The sequence below is a fragment of the Sturnira hondurensis genome, unplaced genomic scaffold (genome assembly GCF_014824575.4).
Source record: "Sturnira hondurensis isolate 20B ecotype Veracruz unplaced genomic scaffold, ASM1482457v3 Scaffold0020903, whole genome shotgun sequence".
In the NCBI taxonomy this organism is placed as follows: Eukaryota; Metazoa; Chordata; class Mammalia; order Chiroptera; family Phyllostomidae; genus Sturnira; species Sturnira hondurensis.
The window spans coordinates 2,040,003-2,059,023 of NW_028093534.1; the positions used below are offsets into that span (position 1 = coordinate 2,040,003).

Consider the following 19,021-nt stretch of genomic DNA (forward strand, 5'->3'; position numbering starts at 1 on the left):
TAATATTTGGAAAAAAGTAAATAGTTTTTTCAAAATGATTATGAGATTGGTTTTTCTTCTGAAAGTAACCTTTAAGACATTTTTAGGAAACAATTTTCCCTCCAAGTGTTTTGAGTCTGTTACTGCTATCCCCCCCCCCCCCCCCCCCCGCACCCTGACTTTACTTCCACCAGGAGTGTGTTTCTTTGTTTCTCGTCCATTTTCTTGTTGCCCAGATTGAAGGCCTAGATCTGTCCCTGTGGCTGTTACCCTCTAATTTGAAGAAACTACTTTAAACAAAAACCAAACTTTTGAACAAGTCTTTAGGGACCAGAATGGTGCAGACTTTAAAAAAAAAAAAAGTCCGGCTGGCTGACTGCCTGGAAGGAACATCCTTCACTGCTGGAAGTGACTCTGGAGTGAGCCGGGGTGATTAACTGAGGGCACCTGCACTGGGAACTCTGAAGCTGGTGAACAGAATGTGTCTGAGATTGAACGTAAACACTTGCAGGCTTAATGTGTAACAGTGGAGAGGGGAGGCAACCTACTGGCTTTTTTCCCAGGAGGTGACAGCTCTCACAGCAGGGCCCATCTGCCTCAGCGAATTGACAGAGGATGGTCCCTTCTCCCCTTCCTCCTCTTCACACACACGTGCCTGTTAGGTTTTGTTTTTTTAAACTTTGTCCTAGATGCCATCCCTTTTCTTACATCTCTGTAAGCCTAGTGTTGGCCTGGCTCCATGTTTGCTGTTCTGTAGTATCTCCCCAAGGTGCATTTTCAGTCACTAATGTGGAGGAAGTAAATGGATTGTATAATGTTAGTGAAGGCAAGACTTCCCTATGCAGGAACTGATGGCCCATTAACGAAAAAGGAAATGGTCCTGTGTGTCAAATGTTGGCAGCCAGTTACTCAGTTTTGGGCTAGGCCAAGAGACCTTAGCCATGAAAATAATTCTGATGTTAGCAAAGGGAAATATGTACCCACCTTCAGCTTCTTTAATAGCACTTCATGTGGAATAGCTTGACTTTCCACTCTCAAGGGCTTTCTTAATTAAATTATGCTTCCTTGTGTGAGATCTGCAGAAAGCGTTTGGTGCTTTGGTGTGGCTGTCACCCCTGTTGTCTGCTCCTAACCCTTTCTGCTGCTGCCTCTTGCTCCTCCTTTAATGCAGTTGAACTTGAGTGTCCCACTTGCTGATAACCAGAATCTTTAAATCTGTTCTCCATCTATCTATGTAGGACTCCTGAGTTTGATGTTTATTTAACTGGGTAAGCATTACATGGTTTGATTTAACAGCAACAATTTGCATTTATTACTGATGTTTAATGATTCTCCTTCCTTAAGAAGGTTAATTCATTACTTGCAGAAACAGAAGGTGAGTAGGCATCTGAGTGAGTGAGCTATTTATTTATTTATTTATTTATTTTTAGAAGAGGGGAGGGCAAGAAGAAAGAAAGGGAGAGAAACATCAATGTGTGGTTGGTTGCTTCTTGCATGCCTCCAGCTGGGGACCTGGCCCACAACCCAGGTATGTGCCCTGACTGGGAATTGAACTAGCAACCCTTTGGTTCGCAGGCCCATGCTCAATCCCCTGAGCTACACCAGCCAGGGCTTGGCATCTGAGGTTTGATCGGAGGATGATAGAGTGCTCAGATGATTTACTGTGCTAAAATAGTTTTTTGTTTTTTTTTTACTATGAACTGAACCTGTGGCATTGAAAGGGGTCTTGAGTTCTCCCCCCGTCCCCGCCTCTGCCCACGCTGAGCAGTTTTCCTTTATTTTCTTATGTTTTTTAAAGTATATTTTTTATTGTGTTAATACAGCTGTCCATTTAAAGGTCATATAGTTTGATCTTTTTCTTAAGTCCCTTTAACATTTCATGTAATAATGGCTTGGTAATGATGAACTCCTTTAGCTTTACCTTGTCTGGGAAGCACTTTATCTGCCCTTCATTCTAAATGATAGCTTTTCTGGATAGAGTAGTCTAGGTTTTAGATCCTTGCTTTTCATAACTTTGAATACTTCTTTCCAGCCCCTTCTTGCCTGCAAAGTTTATTTTGAAAAATCAGCTAATAGTCTTATGGGTACTCCTTTGTAGGTTACTCTCTGCTTTCCTCTTGCTGCTTTTTTTAGACTCCTTTTAAATTCTAATTTTAGTATATGTGCTGCTGAAGCGAGCACTTCTTTTTAATTCTAAAGACTTTATTTATTTCTTTTTTAGAGAAGGAGAGGGAGAAAAACATCAAGGTGTGGTTCCCTCTCATGTGCCCCCTACTGGGGAACCTGGCCCATACAACCCAGGCATGTGCCCTGACTGGGAATCAAACCAGTGATCCTTTGGTTCTCAGGCCGGCACTCGATCCACTGAGCCACATCAGCTGGGGCTTCTCTTGCTACTTTTAAGATTTTCTCTTTATGTTTTTACCTTTGTCATTTTAATTATGATATATCTTGGTGTGTTCCTCTTTGGGTCCAACTTGTTTGGGACTCTCTGTGCTTCCTGGACTTGTATGTCTATTTTCTTCACCAAATTAGGGAAGTTTTCTTTCATTATTTGTTCAAATAAGTTTTCAACTTCTTGCTTTTCCTTTTCTCCTTCTAGCATCCCTATGATTTGGTTGTTGGCACATTTGGAGATGTCCCAGAGTTGTCTTATACTATCCTTATGGGGGTTTTTTTGTCGTTTTTTATTCTTGTTTCCTCTTTTCTGGATAAATGTTTATTTCTTCCTTATGTTCCAAATCATTGATTTGAATCTGCTTCCTACCCTTCACTGTTGATTCCCTGTGGATTTTTCTTTATATTGCTTGTGTAGCCTTCATTTCTTTGTTTATGTTGTTGCCATACTCAATGAGTTCTTTGAGCATCCTGATCACCAATGTTTTGAACTTGGCATCTGATAGGTTGGTTGGCTGGCTATCTCCATTCACTTAGTTCTCTTTTTCTAGGGTTTTATTCTGTTCTTATTTGGGCCATATTTCTTTTCTCCTCAATTTGGCAGCCTTCCTGTGTTTATTTCTGTGTATTGGGTTGAGCTGCTTGGACTCCCTGTAAAAGGCACCTGTAAATTGTGTGGGGCGTAGCCTTAGGTATTGCCAGGGTAGGGTGACCTGCCTCACCACTCTGTGGCTCAGTGTGGGGGGAGGGCTTAGAGATGGGAAAGTACCACTGCAGGGCTTCCGGGTGTTACGCAGGACACTCACCCTGTTTCCAGTCGCTTTATCCACTTCCTGTATGTGACTGGTGGTGCCCTTCCAGCTGTTGCCCTGGTGTTTAATCCCAGAGTGGGTGAGTTTGTGTATGTTTGTGTATGTTGTGAAGGCCCTTTAAGTGAAGTTTCCTGAAAATTCAGTAACTTCTTCCGCCACCCCAAGCCTATTGGTTTTTATAGCCAGAAGTTATGGGGGTTTGTCTTCCTGGAGCTGGAACCCTGCGCTGTGCGGCCTGGCCTGGTGCTGGGGTCGCTTGCTCCCAAAGTAACCCTCTCAATTTTTATCCACCACACGCCAGTGCCCAGTCCGCTGCTGCTGCTGCTGCTGCTGCTGCTGCTGCTGTCTCCGCGCCACACCACTTCTCACCTTGCCGCCCCATCTCAGCATCTCCGCCTTCCTACCCGTCTGTATGACTGTGGCTCCTTTAAATCTTTGGTTGTCAGACTTCCATACAGTTTGATTTTCTGACAGTTCTGGGTGTTATTTGTTTTGAGATTTAGTTGTAATTCCTTTTTGTGGTTGCATGAGGAGGTGCATGGCTACCTATACCTCCATCTTGAATGGAAATGGAGTCTGGAATTCTTATATTCATGGTTAAATTATGGATAGCACAAAGTGATAAGTTGTGCTGAATGCGTGAAAGAAGCAAGGATACCAGGATTGTTGGGGCATTTTCTTTTTTATTTTGCTTTGTTTTTTGTTATAGTAGGGCCTCCTACCCACCTCAGTCTACAGGTAGACAGGTATGTACACATGCCTACACATATGTTATATGATGTCCTATTGGAAAAGCATTTAGGAGACCCACTTCTGTGCCTGGGACATCAAGTGGTTTGCTTAATCACCATCACCTTTTCTTAGACCCGCAGCATGAGCAGGGAAGCGCTATCGTTCAGTCCACATCTGAGAGGCCCGGGTGAAGAGTTCAGTATTCAAGTCGTCACAACTCACACAGTCGGCTCCTGGGCAGTGTGCTCTGATGATAGAAGAAGCCAAGCTGAAGCCACTGATGCAAAAAGCTTTTTCAGCACGCAGGGTCGGGCATGTTAGTCACCGTGCCTTTGTATAAACAGGGTTGGAGAATGGCCACTTAACCCACGATCTCAATAAGTTTTAAAAGTCTGCCTCCCTGAGGCTGATATATTTTGTAAATAAGTGAAGATTGTAGTCCAAGAGGTCCTTAACTTGTGTGATTCATTAGGCTCTGGTTCTCAGAGTTGGTGTTTGTTGATGTTTCTATTCGTGAAGTCAGGTGGAAGACAGCTTGACATCACCAGGAATAACCTTGTCGTGGGTGGGAGCCTTCTCCTCTGCAGTCATGTGGGATGAGAAAGGAGGCCACTTTTCAGGGACTCAGACTTGGAGAAGGAGTTTTTTTCCTTTTGTCTACTTTCTCTAACCCTTGCCGTGCTTCTTTGCTTGCATTGTTTTTATGTAGCAGCACTCACTCGTCTCACACACTCGGACGCCATCTGTGTGCTGGGTCAGACACGCGTAAATGGATAGTTAAGACTTCTGATAAAGAACTTGCCAGTTCCTATCTTCTCTGGTCATCAGCGGGGATGGACTTAGAAACTGATTCCCTACAGAGCCTCTAGGAAAACTGACCGATTTACAGTATACAGAGTGCTTTCATTTGCCATCTTACTTGATCTTACCGCACCCACATGCGGTGGGCAGGATTGGTGACATCATCCCAATTGACAAATTCAGGGATGATTTGGCTCAAATTCCTACAAACCAATTATAGCTTATCTGGGATTAGAATCTGGGAATTGTAACCCAGCTCTGGAGGTCAGCTGTGGCGTTTGCTTTTTTAGATTTCTTCAACATCGTGGACTTGTTAATAATTTATTAGGTACGTATATGATTCCACTCAGGGCTGTGTGTGGATCTGCTATGTACTCTCAACGGATGACTCAGAAAGAGCAGGGAGGCCCAGACCCCTGGGCAAAGCAATTGGGACCAGAGACTATCTTAATGGTTGGGTAATGCTAGAGTGGAAGACCTGCACTTGGTGGTCCAGGGCTGTTTTCTGTGTGGAAGGAGGAGGAAGAGCTGGTGTGGGCGCTGTAGGGTTGGTCCCGGTGGGAATCTGTTCTCAGGCCACCCGTATACATCTTGTGTGCTCTGCAGCTCAGAGCCAAGAACAGGCAGGTCTCTAAACCAAAGCCACCAGCCTGCTTTTAGCAACGTGTCATTGGATTAGCTTATTGGCTTTCCCCCTGAGTGGCATTAGCTCTCACCCTGTCTCATGTTCACCATCTGGCTTTGAGTAAGAAGTTTGAGCGTTCTCTCTTCAGCGGTCTGCTCTGTGCCAGGGCTTTCTGAGGGCTTTCTCACTGAGGCTGCCCAAGAAGAGGTAGTCAGTTTGTTGTGTCCACATGTTTGCATACCTGGGATCAGAAAAATACTTAGGACCTCAGAGGGGGAAAAAATCAGCTTCAAGGCGAATGAGTCTGCCTGGTTAATGGCCAAAACTAACAAGTGAATCTGCCCTTAGGTGAGTTTTTGAAATGGAGTTACTCCTGTACAGAGCAAGCTCTTTCTGCCTGTGAGATGATAGTTTGTCCAGTTTTTAGTAGAGCGAGGGAGATAAAGGGGCAGGAATTATTCTTTCTCATTGGAAAGCAAAGCCTAGGGGTGGAGGTGCTTAAATGAACCACCTCCCCTCCTCCCAGGGAGCTGGCTGCTCTCTCCTTCTAGGTTAATATACATTGACTGAGGCTAAATGCCTGATGCTTCTGGACAGAGTCCAGCCCCTCAGCAGAGCAGCCGCACTGTGGAGATACAGCTGCTGGCATTAAAGGGCTAAGCCTTTTCCAGCTGCTTTGCTTTAATGGGAACTGCCTGCGGTCGGCAGCTTAAAGGAGCTGTCTTAGCCCGATTAGGAGGAAATGACTAATCTCTGCATCTTCTCATGGCACTGGCCGGGAGACTCTGGGGCCGATAACCTGGCAGGGTGGGAAGTGGTTGGATAAACGGTGTTGGAGTGCTGGGCCATTGTCTCTTCAAGTATGGTGGCCCTGGCTTGGCATGAGGAAAGTGGGGTTCCCTGACACTGAGAGAGGGAGATGTTCACAGAGAGGGGAGGCCTGGGTCTTTAAAAGCTGGACTGACAAGATGTGCAAATGAGTTGAGAGCATATGAGGGCAATGGCATCCGTCCACCTAGAGGGAGGGGAAGACTTGAGACCCTCCAGTGTGGCCCCCTTTGGCCTTCCATTCCCCTGCCCTTTAAAATCTGATTTAAAAGAGCCAAGATTTGAGAGAGAAATGATCATTTCCTTCATCATAAGATGCACTTAAAATATGTATTTTAATATCTGAGAATTGGCCTCTATTACAAATACAATGCAGTGATTTGTTTTTCCCTAGTGGCTCGTAAAGTGGAGGTGCACCTTCTTACCAGTACCATTCGGGTTGGGAGTGTCAGCTGTTTGTGGGAGATGGGCTGTTGGCTAGGTCACATATGGGGGCCGGGGGCCTGCGTCTTAGCTGTGGGGACATTAGCGCCCGGAGTTCCCTCAGGTCGGAGGGAAGCTGAAGTGTAGGGAAGGGGAGGCTCAGGTCCAGGACACGGGGCACGGAGCCCGTCCTGTAGGACAGGATCAACATCTTTCCCAGTCATGACCCCCACGCCATTACGTGTGGCCCTGAATCAGACGCGGGGGGGTGGGGTGGGGCAGCCATTGGTCATCGGTGAGGCCAGGGCCGGAATATAACACATCCCTGCGGAGTTCTGAAATCCCAGTATAGGACCGAAGCACTCGGGGTGCTTTAACTCGAAAGAGGTTAGAAGCATTAGACACTCTGGGCAGCGGCTTGGGAGTGCTTACTGCAATCTTTTGTCCAATTTGCTCACCAAATCCACAATATCAGAGGAGGGCCTTTTCTCCCTGGAAACTGGGAGGCCATGGTTTGGGGACCTACGAGGAAAGGACCAGGTTAAGGAAGCTATTGCCCTAAGGTGGGAAGCAGACTAAAAATAAAATTTTGTTAAAGAAGGTCTTCCTGTTTGGAAGAGAAAGGTGTTGGAATAACTCTGGACGAAGGTGCTGAGGGCTGCGGGAGCTCAGAGGAGGGAGGGAGCTGGAGGCTTAAGAGAGCCTGGAAAGTGAGCCGCTAAAGCTGGACCTCAGGATGAGCAGGGCAGCTAGAGACACCGGAAGCCTATTCCAGGCTAAGGACGTGCCTCCAGCCTGGGGTGCCCTAACCAGACACCACACCTCCATCAGGACCTGGCCTCTCCTTTGGCTGGCCGGGCCCTGTTTTATCTGTCCACAGGGGTGGGTGGGCTTGTTGGTCTTCGCCTCTGTCTCTGGCAACAACTGCCCTTTTATCTGACCTAGAGCTCTGAAATAGCTTTTCATGTGCTTCTTTTCTGCCCATTAACTGCTGCCTATTAATTAGTGCCGTTGGACTCCCCACCCTCACAATCAGCCTTCAGCTTTTGCTAAATACGTGTCTATGCTTACTGTAGCTGGAGCTTCCTGAGCCTCAATCACAGATCTTAGCTGTGTGGACCCCCTGCCCCAGCTGCCTGAGTGGCCGTAGCTTGGCCCCCGATGCCTCATCTTGATTAGCCCTTCACCTCCCTGGTCCCTGTCTTCCCCCTGCCGCTGCCGGGCCTGGCACTGGCTGCAGGTTAGCATCTCTTGTGATGAAGGAGTGCTCTTCTGCTGCTCCAGATCTTGGACAGCAGCACCGGGGGCCCAGAGGGACTGAGGTGTCCCCTCTGCTGGCCCAGCCGATTCTTCCATCGAAACCCCAAGGGAGGGGTTGCCTTGTTCCAGGTCGCTTGGCCCCTTTGTAGCTCAGAGATCACAGGTTCTGATCTGCGCTGCCTCTTACACCCTGAGCTACGATGATGACTGCTCCTTTTTGTTCCTCTGCGGGGTGAAATTCCAGATGCTCCAAGCCCTAATTCTTCTCACCCCTTCTACCCCCGCCCAAGCCTCCTTACCCCCATTCCCTGAATCTCCCCCAAACCATCATGCTAGTGCCCCACTTCTCTGTTCTAAGGTCCTCATTTCTCACTTTAGGGTTTGATTCTTGACTCCTCTTTGCTCTGGATCCTCCTCTCCCAACACACTCATACTCGCACTCTCCTTTGCTCCAGCTAAGCCTGGGATACTGGGAGTAAGTGATGTCTTTTTTACTAATAGCTGGGCTGTATTAGAAGCCACAGGGGAGATGGCCAGACTCATTGGCAGAGGGAATGGCAGTCCACGTCAATGGTGGTAGAACCTGCTACTACTGATTGCGACCTGGCTCGGTGCCAGGTGTGGTGCGAGACACATGCACTCCACGTAGTTCTTCCAGCTCTCCGGGACAGACCCCATTTCCAGATGAGGAAAGTGAGGCTCAGGATCCTTAAGTGCACACAGCTGTAAGTGTCTGAGCCTGCATCTAAGCCCCTTCACCCCCTGGCCCACCTTTATGTAGTATTCTCCTTTTAACCTTGGTCTACAGAATCCTTTAGGCCAAAATGATTTTCTTTGGAGAATAAGTCTCTGGATTATCCTCAGTCCGAGTAGCCCAAATGTGTCCCAGAACCTGGCCTTTCGTGGGCTCTCCCCCTTCCACCACCCCGTGGTCCCAAATTAGACCTGTCCTCTTTACACCCCGAGTAGCAGTGGGGGTAGGAAGAGGAGAGGGGCTTCCTGCCAACGAATGGGGAAGCGCCAGCCTGGGCCCTGCGCTGGCATCAGCTGCTCCTGCTAAGACAATCATCAACATAAAAGGCTAATTGTATTAATCACCAAGGCACCCGTCAGGAGTCCCCCTCCCTTTGGGGAGAATTATGAATTGCAATTGCAGATGGCTCTGCTGATTGAAGGCAGCACTCAGCAGGGAGAAGGGCCAGATCAGATTACACACCATTAATTAAAAACTTCCCCTGACAAATGGGAGGAAGGGAGGCATACCAAGGGTCTGCCTGGTTGGGTCTCTGCCCCACCGCACTCCTCGCCTCCCACCCAAGCCCAGGGGCTGTGGCTGTGAAGCCTGCTGCCCCCACCCCCACCCCTCCCCTGGAACTGCTGAGCCTGGGCTCCCCAGAGGCCAGCCTTTCCCTCATTCAAACAGATGGCCGGCTGTCCTTCGAAAGGGCCGCGGAGGAGGAGAAGCTCACCTTTGGTTACGCGTTCTTGTCTAACTTTGGATGCACTTCAGATTCTAACCTACTTCCTCACTCCTCACAAAGCTCATCTCCTTGCTCCAATCTATTCTGAAGGCGCAGCTTCACAGAACTGCCACTTGTGAAAGTAGCCCCCTCGCTCTCCCTTGCCCTTCAGGCCATCACTCTGACCGTTTTGGCCCAAAGCTTCTGGGACAGAGATTACACAGTTGGCTCTGGAGTAGCGGTGGGGACTCAAGAGTGACTGTGTGCCCTCTTCCCAGCTACCCCTGCCAGCAAGCACTGGCTCCTTAGCTGCTGTCATCTTGGCTCACTTGGAAATGTAACTACCGAATTCTCCTCTTGATCAATTACTACTTCCCCTCCCTCCCGGCCACCCAGCCTCAGTCACTCATTCATCAGACTTACTGAGCACCCAGTGTGTGTTCGGCTCCAGGGATGCAGAGATCATTTGTCTGGGAGCTTAGGGGCCTACTGCAGGAGCCCCGCCCCTTGCCCTCTTCATCCTTCTAGTTCCTGCAGCCTTCCATCTCTGGCTGTAGCTTGTACAAGTCCCCCTGGAACGCTATTTTGGAAAATTCTAAGCTGGGAGCTGGGGAGACCTTAGGGGGCTGTGGTACTGAGCTGGGCGACCTTTAGCAAGTTAATCACATCCTACACACACACCCTGCCCCCAGCTGTCCCTGCTCATGAAAGGGCACAAGAAGCCCTGGGCTCTGAGAGATTGTGAAGATGGATGAGTGTGGCCCAGCTTGGAGAGATGTGAATGGTACTCTATGCTGACAATATCCCAGAACACTGAGTGTGGCTGCTGTGGCCGCGAGTACAGGGGCCTACTTACTGCCCTGGTCACAGGCTGGGCCCTGCCACCCAGCCCTTGGAAGACTTTAGCAGCCTCTCCCCCACCCCCAGCCCCTTTGGAGACATCATGGAAGAGAACCTGTCTATTTTATGAATTTGGTTGCTGCATCTCAGAATACCATGGTGATGGGCGCCATAGAGATGAGAGCACTGACTTTTATTGGCTTGCCTCTTCATTCCAGGGTCCCTCCCCCAACCCCCCCCTCCCCCCCGCTCCTTCCCCACAAAGCTCCACATACACTCATCCCACACAGAAAAGCTCCCAGGTCAGTACACCCAGCAGAGAAGGAGGCAGGGCCCCCGTGATAGGAGCAGATGAAATGACAAAAAAAACCCTCTCTGCCTCCCTCTCAATCATTTCCCTCTCTCCCTTCTTCCCTCCCGTTACCAACAGCAATTGTGTTCAAACCCAATAATTACAGTAATAGCAACAATAATCATCATTTATTGGCTTCATTTTTCTAACATTTTAACTTCCAAAAACATTTTCCAACTTCTCATTTGTTTTCACAGCAGTCTCTGGGGGAGGCTTGTGCCCATTTCACAGCTGGGGAAGCCGGGACCCAGACAGGCCCCCAAGTCATAGGTGGGGCAATTACCGCAGCCTGTGAATACTGACAGATGGACTGAGACCCCAGCAGTCCTCAGGCACGGAACTGAAAGTCTTGGTTTCCTGGGTCATTCCTACAGCTTTTTGGGGGGAGTCCCTGTGGATCTGAGAATGAGGCTAGGGACAGCTTCTTCAGCCCAGGTCATGGGCCAAAAGCTGGGCTGGGGCTGTCCCCTGTCAGAATCATCCCTGTGAAGGGGACTGTGGGGTGGCAGACAGGCAAACTCCCAGAAGAGCTTGCCCTGGAAAAGGCCCATCTGGCTCAAACCTTCCTTGCCAAGAGCCTGCCCCGCTGCTAACCCGAGAAAAGCTTCTCTGTGTCAGCTCCTCTGAGCATTCGGGGGAGGGAGTGGGGGTGAAGATCTATTGGAGGTTAATCTCTGTCCTCAGGAAGACCCCAGTCTGAGGGGGAAGTCATAGCCCCCAAAACCACACCCAAGAATGGAGACATACTTCTGAGGGACTTTGAGTCTTGGGAAGTCTGGCCCTTCCTCCCCAAGGGTGGGGTGAGGGGTTAGGGTTCCCTGAGGTCCCTTTAGCCCACCGCCTCTAAGCAGACTGCCTGGGCTCTAATTCCATTTTTTCCCAGGACGTGGGGATCTGGAGTCCAGATGGATGAGAGAAGGGGAGAGTAATCACAAATTCCCCTTCCTCCCTCTGCTGTCCCGCTAGGAGATGGAGGGGGAGGAAACTGAACAGACCTGCTCCCCACATTCTACCTAGAAATGGGGTGCCTAGGAGAGGGGTTGGCGTCCTCTGCCCGCCCCGTGAGGACCAGAGGCCAGGCCTCCCTACACACCTTTAGCCACCTCCCCACCCCCTCAGAAAACCTGAACTTCGGTGACGCCATCGTGCTGCGCACATACAGAGCTCCTCTCAGAGGCCTGAGGGCTGGGGCCAAGTTCTACGTGTTCCGACACACACTGCATTTGGGTGTCCGCTGAACTGGGATTCCTTTTTCTGGGGCTGCACCTCCACCGCTTTCTCCACCTCTGCGGTGCCTGTGAGGATGGCCAGTCGCTGGGCCAGAGTCTTGGTGTCCGGGAACAGGATGAAGTTGTAGATCAGCGAGGCCAGGACAGCCCCTGTCAGGGGCCCCGCCCAGAAGATCTGAGGAGGCGGAGAAGTGGGGACCCGGCTTGTGAGCTTTGGGACCCCTGCCTGCTTGCCCAGTGTTGCCTTGGTCTCCCAGGAGCCCTTCAGCTGTCTAGAGGTGGCAAGTTTGAGAAGCACGGGTGCTGCCCCTCCCCCAGAGTCCCTGCAGGCGAGGGGATCTTGCCGCCCACCGGGCAGGGTGGGCGCTGTCTCCTCACCACCCCTCCCTCCCTCCTCTCACCTCCCCTGTTCCAGTCAGGAGCCCTGGCTAGTGCTGTTCCTGTCTTTGTGGGCGTGTGTGTTTATTTGTTTGTCTTTTTCTTTATCCAAGTTTGGAAATTGGCCCAGCTAGAGAAAGTGAATAAGGAAACAGCCAGGACTCGAGGCCTGGGGCTCTGGCTCCTGCCCTGGCCCGTTTCTTGCCACTGATACCTGGGCTATTGGAGCTGCAGAGAGAGGAAGTACGAGCCAGGACGCCTGCCCTGGTCTTCTGAGTTCGGGGAGACCTACACTGGGGGTCAAGATGGTCTGTGGCAGGGAGACCTGTGTGCCTGCTGCTGGTGACAGCCACAGTCCCTACAGCCCTACTTGGGGCCCCTCCCCTCCCGTGGCTGCAAGCAGAGGGTCTCACCCAGTGGACTTCAAACTTCCCAACCATGACGGCGGGACCGAAGGAGCGGGCTGGGTTCATGGAACAGCCAGTGAAGTAGATCTGGGGAGTGGAGTAACTGTGGGTTCAGGGTGTGAAGAGGCTCAAGGCCTGGGTGGGGATAGTCCCCACCTTCTCGGCTCAGAGCCCCAATTCCAGCCTTGGCCTCTGCAGCACCGTATCCTGGGCCAGGAGTGTGGGGCATAGCCTCGGATGAGGGCCTCGGGGAGGGACATTTCCTGGCCTTCGGGGCCCCTGCAGCCCCTCCAGGGAGGTGGCTGTGTGTGCACATACATGGTGTCCCTTTGCCCCTTACCCCAATGAGGTGGCCCAATGCCATGGAGACCCCAATCATGGTGGCCAGGGAGCTGGAGGTCAGACGGCTGTTGGTGGACGCCAAGACACAGAGCACCATCTGCAGGGTTAGAACCAGCTCCACTGCCACCACCTGGCCAGTCGAGACGCTGCTCCGGATCAGAGTGCTACACTGGGGTCCCCGGCTTCCTACCAGAGGGTGGTGACGTGGCTGCCCCCCACCCGCCCCACCTCATTCCTTGCCATAAGTGGGAACGCCTCACTGCTGCCGGTCCCAGGACTTGAGGAGGACTGTGCGGTGGGTTCAGGACAGCCCCGGACACTTAATCCTGGCCGAAGTAGGGTCCCCCTTCCCTCCCCAAAAGTTGGTTGGAGCCAGTGATTTGAGGGGTGGCAGAGGCTCAAGACTGGTGGGAAAAGGGAGGCGCAGAAAAGTGGAAGTGAATGTTTGCAGGCTGCCTGGGGGCAGACCTAGGTGGGAGTGGAAGGAAGAGATGTGGGGAAGTAGGTGGAACACAGCTGACGAGGGAAATCTGGTGGTGGTGGTGGTGGTGAAACAGGCCTTAGAGTTCTGGGGTGGGGGGAGCACATGGGGGGCCTTGAGGAGGAAGATGAAGAGCATGCAGGGTCCCTGCCACCACCCCCAGCCCCACCCTCCCTGGCTACCCCAAGCCTTAAATGCCTGGTCCTCCTCCAACCCCTGCCCCTTAGTGTGGCTTGTCCCATCTGTTCGTGGACCACAGCCCCACACCTGCCCCACCTGCACTAAACCTGCACACAGTCCAATTCCCCTGGGCCCGGGTCCAGCACACAGCAGGTGTGAAGCACGTGCCCCAGAGGGCACCCTCTGCCCCTCTCCTCCAGCATGGTGGCCCGCCACAGTTACACAATTATACCTGTTCAGACACCTCCCTCCTGCCCCACCAGGAGCCTCTCCCTGTACCTACCTCATTGACCCCAAGGGTCTCTCGGATGTCCTCTGGTGTAACCCTGTAAAGCAGAGTAGCCCCCACAATGGCCCCTGCCAGCTGGGCAGCCACATAGGCCACAGCATGGGGCAGAGAGATTTGGGAGCCCACAAAGTAAGCCAGTGTCACCGCGGGGTTGACATGGGCCCCTCTGGACTTCCAGGTGACCTGCATGCACGACCATGGCCATGACCAGGTTTAAGGTGATGGCGATCTGCGGCACAGAGGGAAACGCCGGGGACCAGGGCAGAGTGGAACCCACACCAAAGAACACATACAGCCGGTGGCCAGGGACTCGGCGAACAGCGCCTTGCAGGTGGCCATCCAGAGCAGGTGCCCCGGCATCCTGGCCAAGCTGTGCCCTTCTGACTCCACTGCGTCTAGGTCCTACTCTGTGGGGTCTAGGTCTGACTCCACTGTGCCTTGGCTGCTTCCTACTCTGCTCCCAGGGCCTCTGCCCATCCCCCACCTCTGGTGTCTAGGCCCCGGCCTGCTCCAGCTGTCCCACTGTGGACAGGCTTCACTGCCTCCCACCTGCAGTCCCTCCACTGCACTGCTGCCCTGGGACTGTGCTGGGCAGACTGGCGGGGGTTTGTGTTTGGGTGAGAGGAAAGTTTGGAGGTGGCATGAGGGGTGGTGCTTGCCTGCTCCACCCTGAACTCACCTGACAGCTGGGGGAGGGGCAGTCTCGAGGCACTGAACTGGAACCTCCCAGGAGGTTAGGGAGCTGGGCAGGCTCCACTGTGCTGTGGGCCCAGCCCGAGGGCTGCAAGTGCAGGAAGGGGGTGGGGCACAGGGCCCCAGGGTTCCCACGTTCCCGATGTCAGCTTAGATGGTGCAAGCTCGCTCAGGCACCCAAGTCCAAGGCCTGCTTCAGAGGGTCCTGTGCATTCTGGCAACACAAAGGGTAAGATAAGGGGGGTTTCCTGATCTCCTGGCCCCTCTGCCTGTAGGCTCTGCCCCCAGATGGGCTCACACTATCTGCGCCCTGTAACCCCAGATGGGAAATGAAGCTCTCTCTTCCATCCCCCCCTACGAAACCCCACTCCTGGAAAGCGATGCGAATAGAGTTACTAAGGACGTGGGCCTATGGGGGTGCAGAGGGGACAGAGGGAAGGAGGGTGTACGCCACAGTGGGCCAGGACACGAGACAGTGGGACCTCTGCCGTGCCCCCGCTTCTGTCTCTGCTTCCCTCGCTCTTCTCCTTGGCCTCAGCCCCTTTCCCACACTCTCTGATCTCCTTCTCGGGGCCACAACAGTTCCTCACACATCTCGCACAGGGCGGCCAAGCCACTTTTGTAGTATTGCTGCCCTAGGCTCAGCCCTTTCCCCGGCAGCATATCAAGGCTTGTACACAAGCGGAGGTGTTCTCCCCCTAAGAAGAATCTGCTGAGTAGTTAAAATAACACAGTCTCCACCTCTTAACCACATCCGGGTGCCGGGACCTCACCCCTGGCCATATCTACCTGCTGGGGGATGTCCCCTGGTTGTCCCCTGGTTGTCTTCAGGCCCCTCAAGTGGAACCTTGTCTCAAAACGAGATCTTCCTCTCCCGACCCCGCCCTCCAAACGCACTCCTGTTTCTGCCAGCTCGGTTGGAGGCACCTGGGAAGCATCTCTGACCCTTGTCCCCGCTCCTGCCCCACCCACTAAAGGCATTGAGTCCTGCTGATTTTCAGTCACAAATATTTCTTGACTTCGCTCTCTTCTTGCCATCCCTGCTGCCCTGCAGCCTTTAACCACTCTCTCTCTCTGCTCCCTTGCTCTGTTCCAATCAATTATCCACACTGCAGCCCCAGTGATCTTTCTAAAATGCAAATCTGATCCTGCTGCTTCTCTGCTAAAATCCCTTCAAAGCCTCTGTCCCCTCCATGAGCTCTGTGCAGCCCCCAAGGCCCTCTGGGGTCCTGCTCCTCCACCTCACCTCTCCCCACACCTTGCCTTGCTCTCCCCACACCTTACCCTGTGGCCTCACCAAACGGCCAGTGGTTCTGAAACACTCAAGCTGGTCTCCTTCGAGGATGCTCTTCTCCTTGGAGAACCCTTCCCCCTTCCTTTGCTCGAGTAACTCCCTAACCCACTCCTAAGTCTCAGCTTCAACGTCCTCTCCTCCTTTCCTAGGTGAGGCCCTCCCTGTGCCCCCAACACACACCTGGGCATTTTTGACCCCTGCAGTCATCCTAGGGTCTCCCCAGTGTCACGGCGAGCCCCTCGGCGGGCAGGGGACAAGTTCTGCTCATCCCTACACGTAGTGTCTTGCACAGAGATCAGTCACAGTAGGTGCTTGGTAAGTAACTGTCGAATGAACGAGTGAATAAAAGTTTCTCGAGCTCCTGGAGGCAGGTGACTTTCATGTCTGCTTCTGTTCTGCTGGCTATTCTTAAGGCCTTATACCACCCTCACCCAGAACCGGGCCCTCTGGAATCTTCCACTGAATGCCCCAGCTCTGAGCGTGGGCTCTGCCTCCCACCCAGCCTCCCCCATCTCTGTCAGAGTGAAATCCCCCCCTCCCCTTTCTCCTCTCCCGGCCATCCTGGCTTCACCCTCCCTTCTCCAGCCCGACGCCCTGGCATCACACCTCCGTGCCCCGCTGTCCTGGCTCCCTTTCCTCTCTAACTACCCCCTACACGTGCATCTCCCCATTCTCATTCTCCTCACACCCCTTTGCCTGCCATCTGCGCTGCTGGGCACTGCTGGAGGCCCTTGCCAGCTGCGACAAGCCCACGTCCGTGGCCTCAGCAGGGGTCACAGCTCATCAGCAGTCCTCACACCCTCCCCAGGCGGCTCTCTCCCTATTCTTCCAGGGCCTACTTCAAACCTTCCCCACTCTCTTCAAGTACCCCACTCTCTCTGGCTTTCTGCCAACTTGCCTCCTGTCCCACCCAGAAAGCCAAGCTAGCAGACAATACTCCTTCCCACCCTTCCTCCCCAGCCATGAACTCCCCAGAGGCCGCCCATGCCCTCACCAGCTTCCCTGCACTCCGAAGAAGAGGCAGCCTTTCTCTTGTGTTGAGTCAGGGGCCCCTCCCGGTGCTCTTGGCCATTCCCAGTCTTGTCTGTGGTTTGCCCTTCTCCCTCTCCTGGCTTCTTTATAACATGCCTGGTAATTTCAGAATAGTGGAGAGACTATGAATTTCGTCTTCATCTCTCTGTTCAAGTCCAATTCCTCCATGAAGCCTGCCCTGATTTTCCTTTCCAGCAGAACCAGGGCAAGCTGCATGGAGAAGCTGGGCTTGAGCAAAGCCAGTGGCTACTTCTGGCTTCAGCTTCCTCCTGCCTCCACTGTTCCAGTGCAGACTCGTGTGCTTTCCTGGCTTAGAGGATTCTGTCAATAAACACCCAAGGAATGAAGGAATGGCCAGTGTGGGTGACCTTCTTCCCTGCCCCAGTGGGTTCTCTGCCTAGGGGCTGTTTCAAGGAACCACAAGGGCGTCTCTCTTCTTCCCTCCCCTTGGACAGAGCCATAGAGGAGTGCAGACAGGCACTCACCCGTCCCTGCAGCTCACCTAGCCTCGGTTTCTTTGCCTGCATACCAGGCACCGAACAATAGGAAAGACTATCTGTTGAGACCTTTGATAGGACAATACAAGTGAAAGCATTTGGACATCACCATGTACACTGTACCCTGACCAGCGCTTAACTTCTGTGACTCCAGTTCCCCCCTTATAAAATGGAGATTAAAATTCCCCTCTCCATGTGTCGTTAGGAGTAAAGCTGCTAATACCTAGGAGGATGTCTCTGAGTCAGAAAATGTTGGTCATTAGAATTGCCACTCGTGTCCCCTCTCCAATGAGACAGCTATGAGGACCGGTCCAATGAGGACCAAGCTGGGGTGGGAAGGGTCCAGGACAAGTAGCACCTGTGGCCCCTACTCTGGACGCTAGAGGCTCAGAGCATTAGGTACAGTAACAGTTCTTGTTTCCAGCTGGCCTAGAGCAGGGACTCCTGGGACCCCGCCTGGCCGGGGACAAGGTTCTCCAGCCACCACCACCCTGAGGCCAGCCAGGCATCCGCCAGGGCTTGCTCCAGTTCCAACCAGCACCTTACCAGGCCCAGCCAGTTTTGGGCTCGTTCGTCATGCTTTGAGGTCACTCACGTTCACAGGACTTTTGTAAGGCCCTACGCCGGGCTGCCTACAGTAGCCTGTCAGGCAGCTGTGGGCTCTTAACCTCCCAGAGGCCAGTCTCTGGGGCCCCCAGGCTGCCGAGGTGGGCACCTCCGTGGGAAGGTGTGCACGTTTGCACACATGCGCACCTACTTGCGTGCATGCCCAAGGAGCAAAGTGAGCTCTGACTGAGGACTGGGGGCCTGGGGGAGAGGAGGGATGGGGGAGTGAGAATGAGAAAGGTATGGGGAGAGAAGAGGGACATTAAAAACATGACAGGGAGGGAAGAATTCAAGGTCGCTTCCCTCGAATTATCTCACTGATCCCCACAAATTGTGACAGGTGAGCAGTGTGACCTCATCCGAACCGGATAGGGAAGGAACTGAGTCAGGAAGGGGCTGAGAGAGCTGACCCTCCAGCAACCCCTCCTGGCCATCCATCTACACAGCCGGCCTCCTGTCCATACTCTGTCTTACACCCAGTCCTCCCCCGTCTCTCTACCCTGACACCATGTCCATCTTCCTACGGGGTGAAAACTGGCAGCTCCTGGGCAGAGGGGCGCGGGAGGAGGACAAAGCCTCCTAGAGGAGAATCAAGGCTCTCCTTCCTGGGTCCAGAGGGGTGCCTGGGCACGTGTGCTTGGATGTGACACACTTGTACCTCTCCGAGAACACATGGAACGCAGGCCCCGAGCAGTCCTGTGAGAGAGAATAGGGGAGGGTTGATGTGGCTGCCACATGTACGCGGAGTGAGCAGCCCATGCCGAGAAGACGCAGCCCCTCGCTGCAAACGGAAAGGTCAGTGTGGTTGCGGGAGGCTGGAGTGCGTGCTCCTGTGTGCGCGGGTGAGCCCGGACTTAGCCACCAGGGAGCACAGCGCCCTCTGATGGCCACGCCACCGCAACGTGTCCTTCCAAAGCCCTAGTTGGACCTTAGCCCTCTCAGCGGGCCAGGAACCTCGAACTGGGTGCCCACCCACCCATAATGGTCTGTCCTCCACAGGTCCACCTGTCAGAGAAAGGAATGCAAGTTGCTGGGCTGAGGGGAGAGGCCAGCCTCCTAGTCATGGCTGTGCCTGCACCTGAGC

At 52.9% G+C, this 19,021-nt stretch overlaps 1 protein-coding gene across 1 annotated transcript; it reads right to left on the reverse strand.

Moving 5' to 3' along the window:
• Positions 1-11,637: 11,637 nt before the first annotated feature.
• AQP6 (aquaporin 6) lies at positions 11,638-16,009 on the reverse strand. Its single transcript, XM_037030977.1, is given in 8 exon segments — positions 11,638-11,913; positions 12,530-12,610; positions 12,864-13,034; positions 13,810-14,001; positions 14,003-14,109; positions 14,112-14,217; positions 14,495-14,596; positions 15,983-16,009. Coding segments are annotated over 8 exon segments (1,020 nt in total). The 3' UTR covers positions 11,638-11,679.
• Between the last annotated feature and the right edge of the window lie 3,012 nt (positions 16,010-19,021).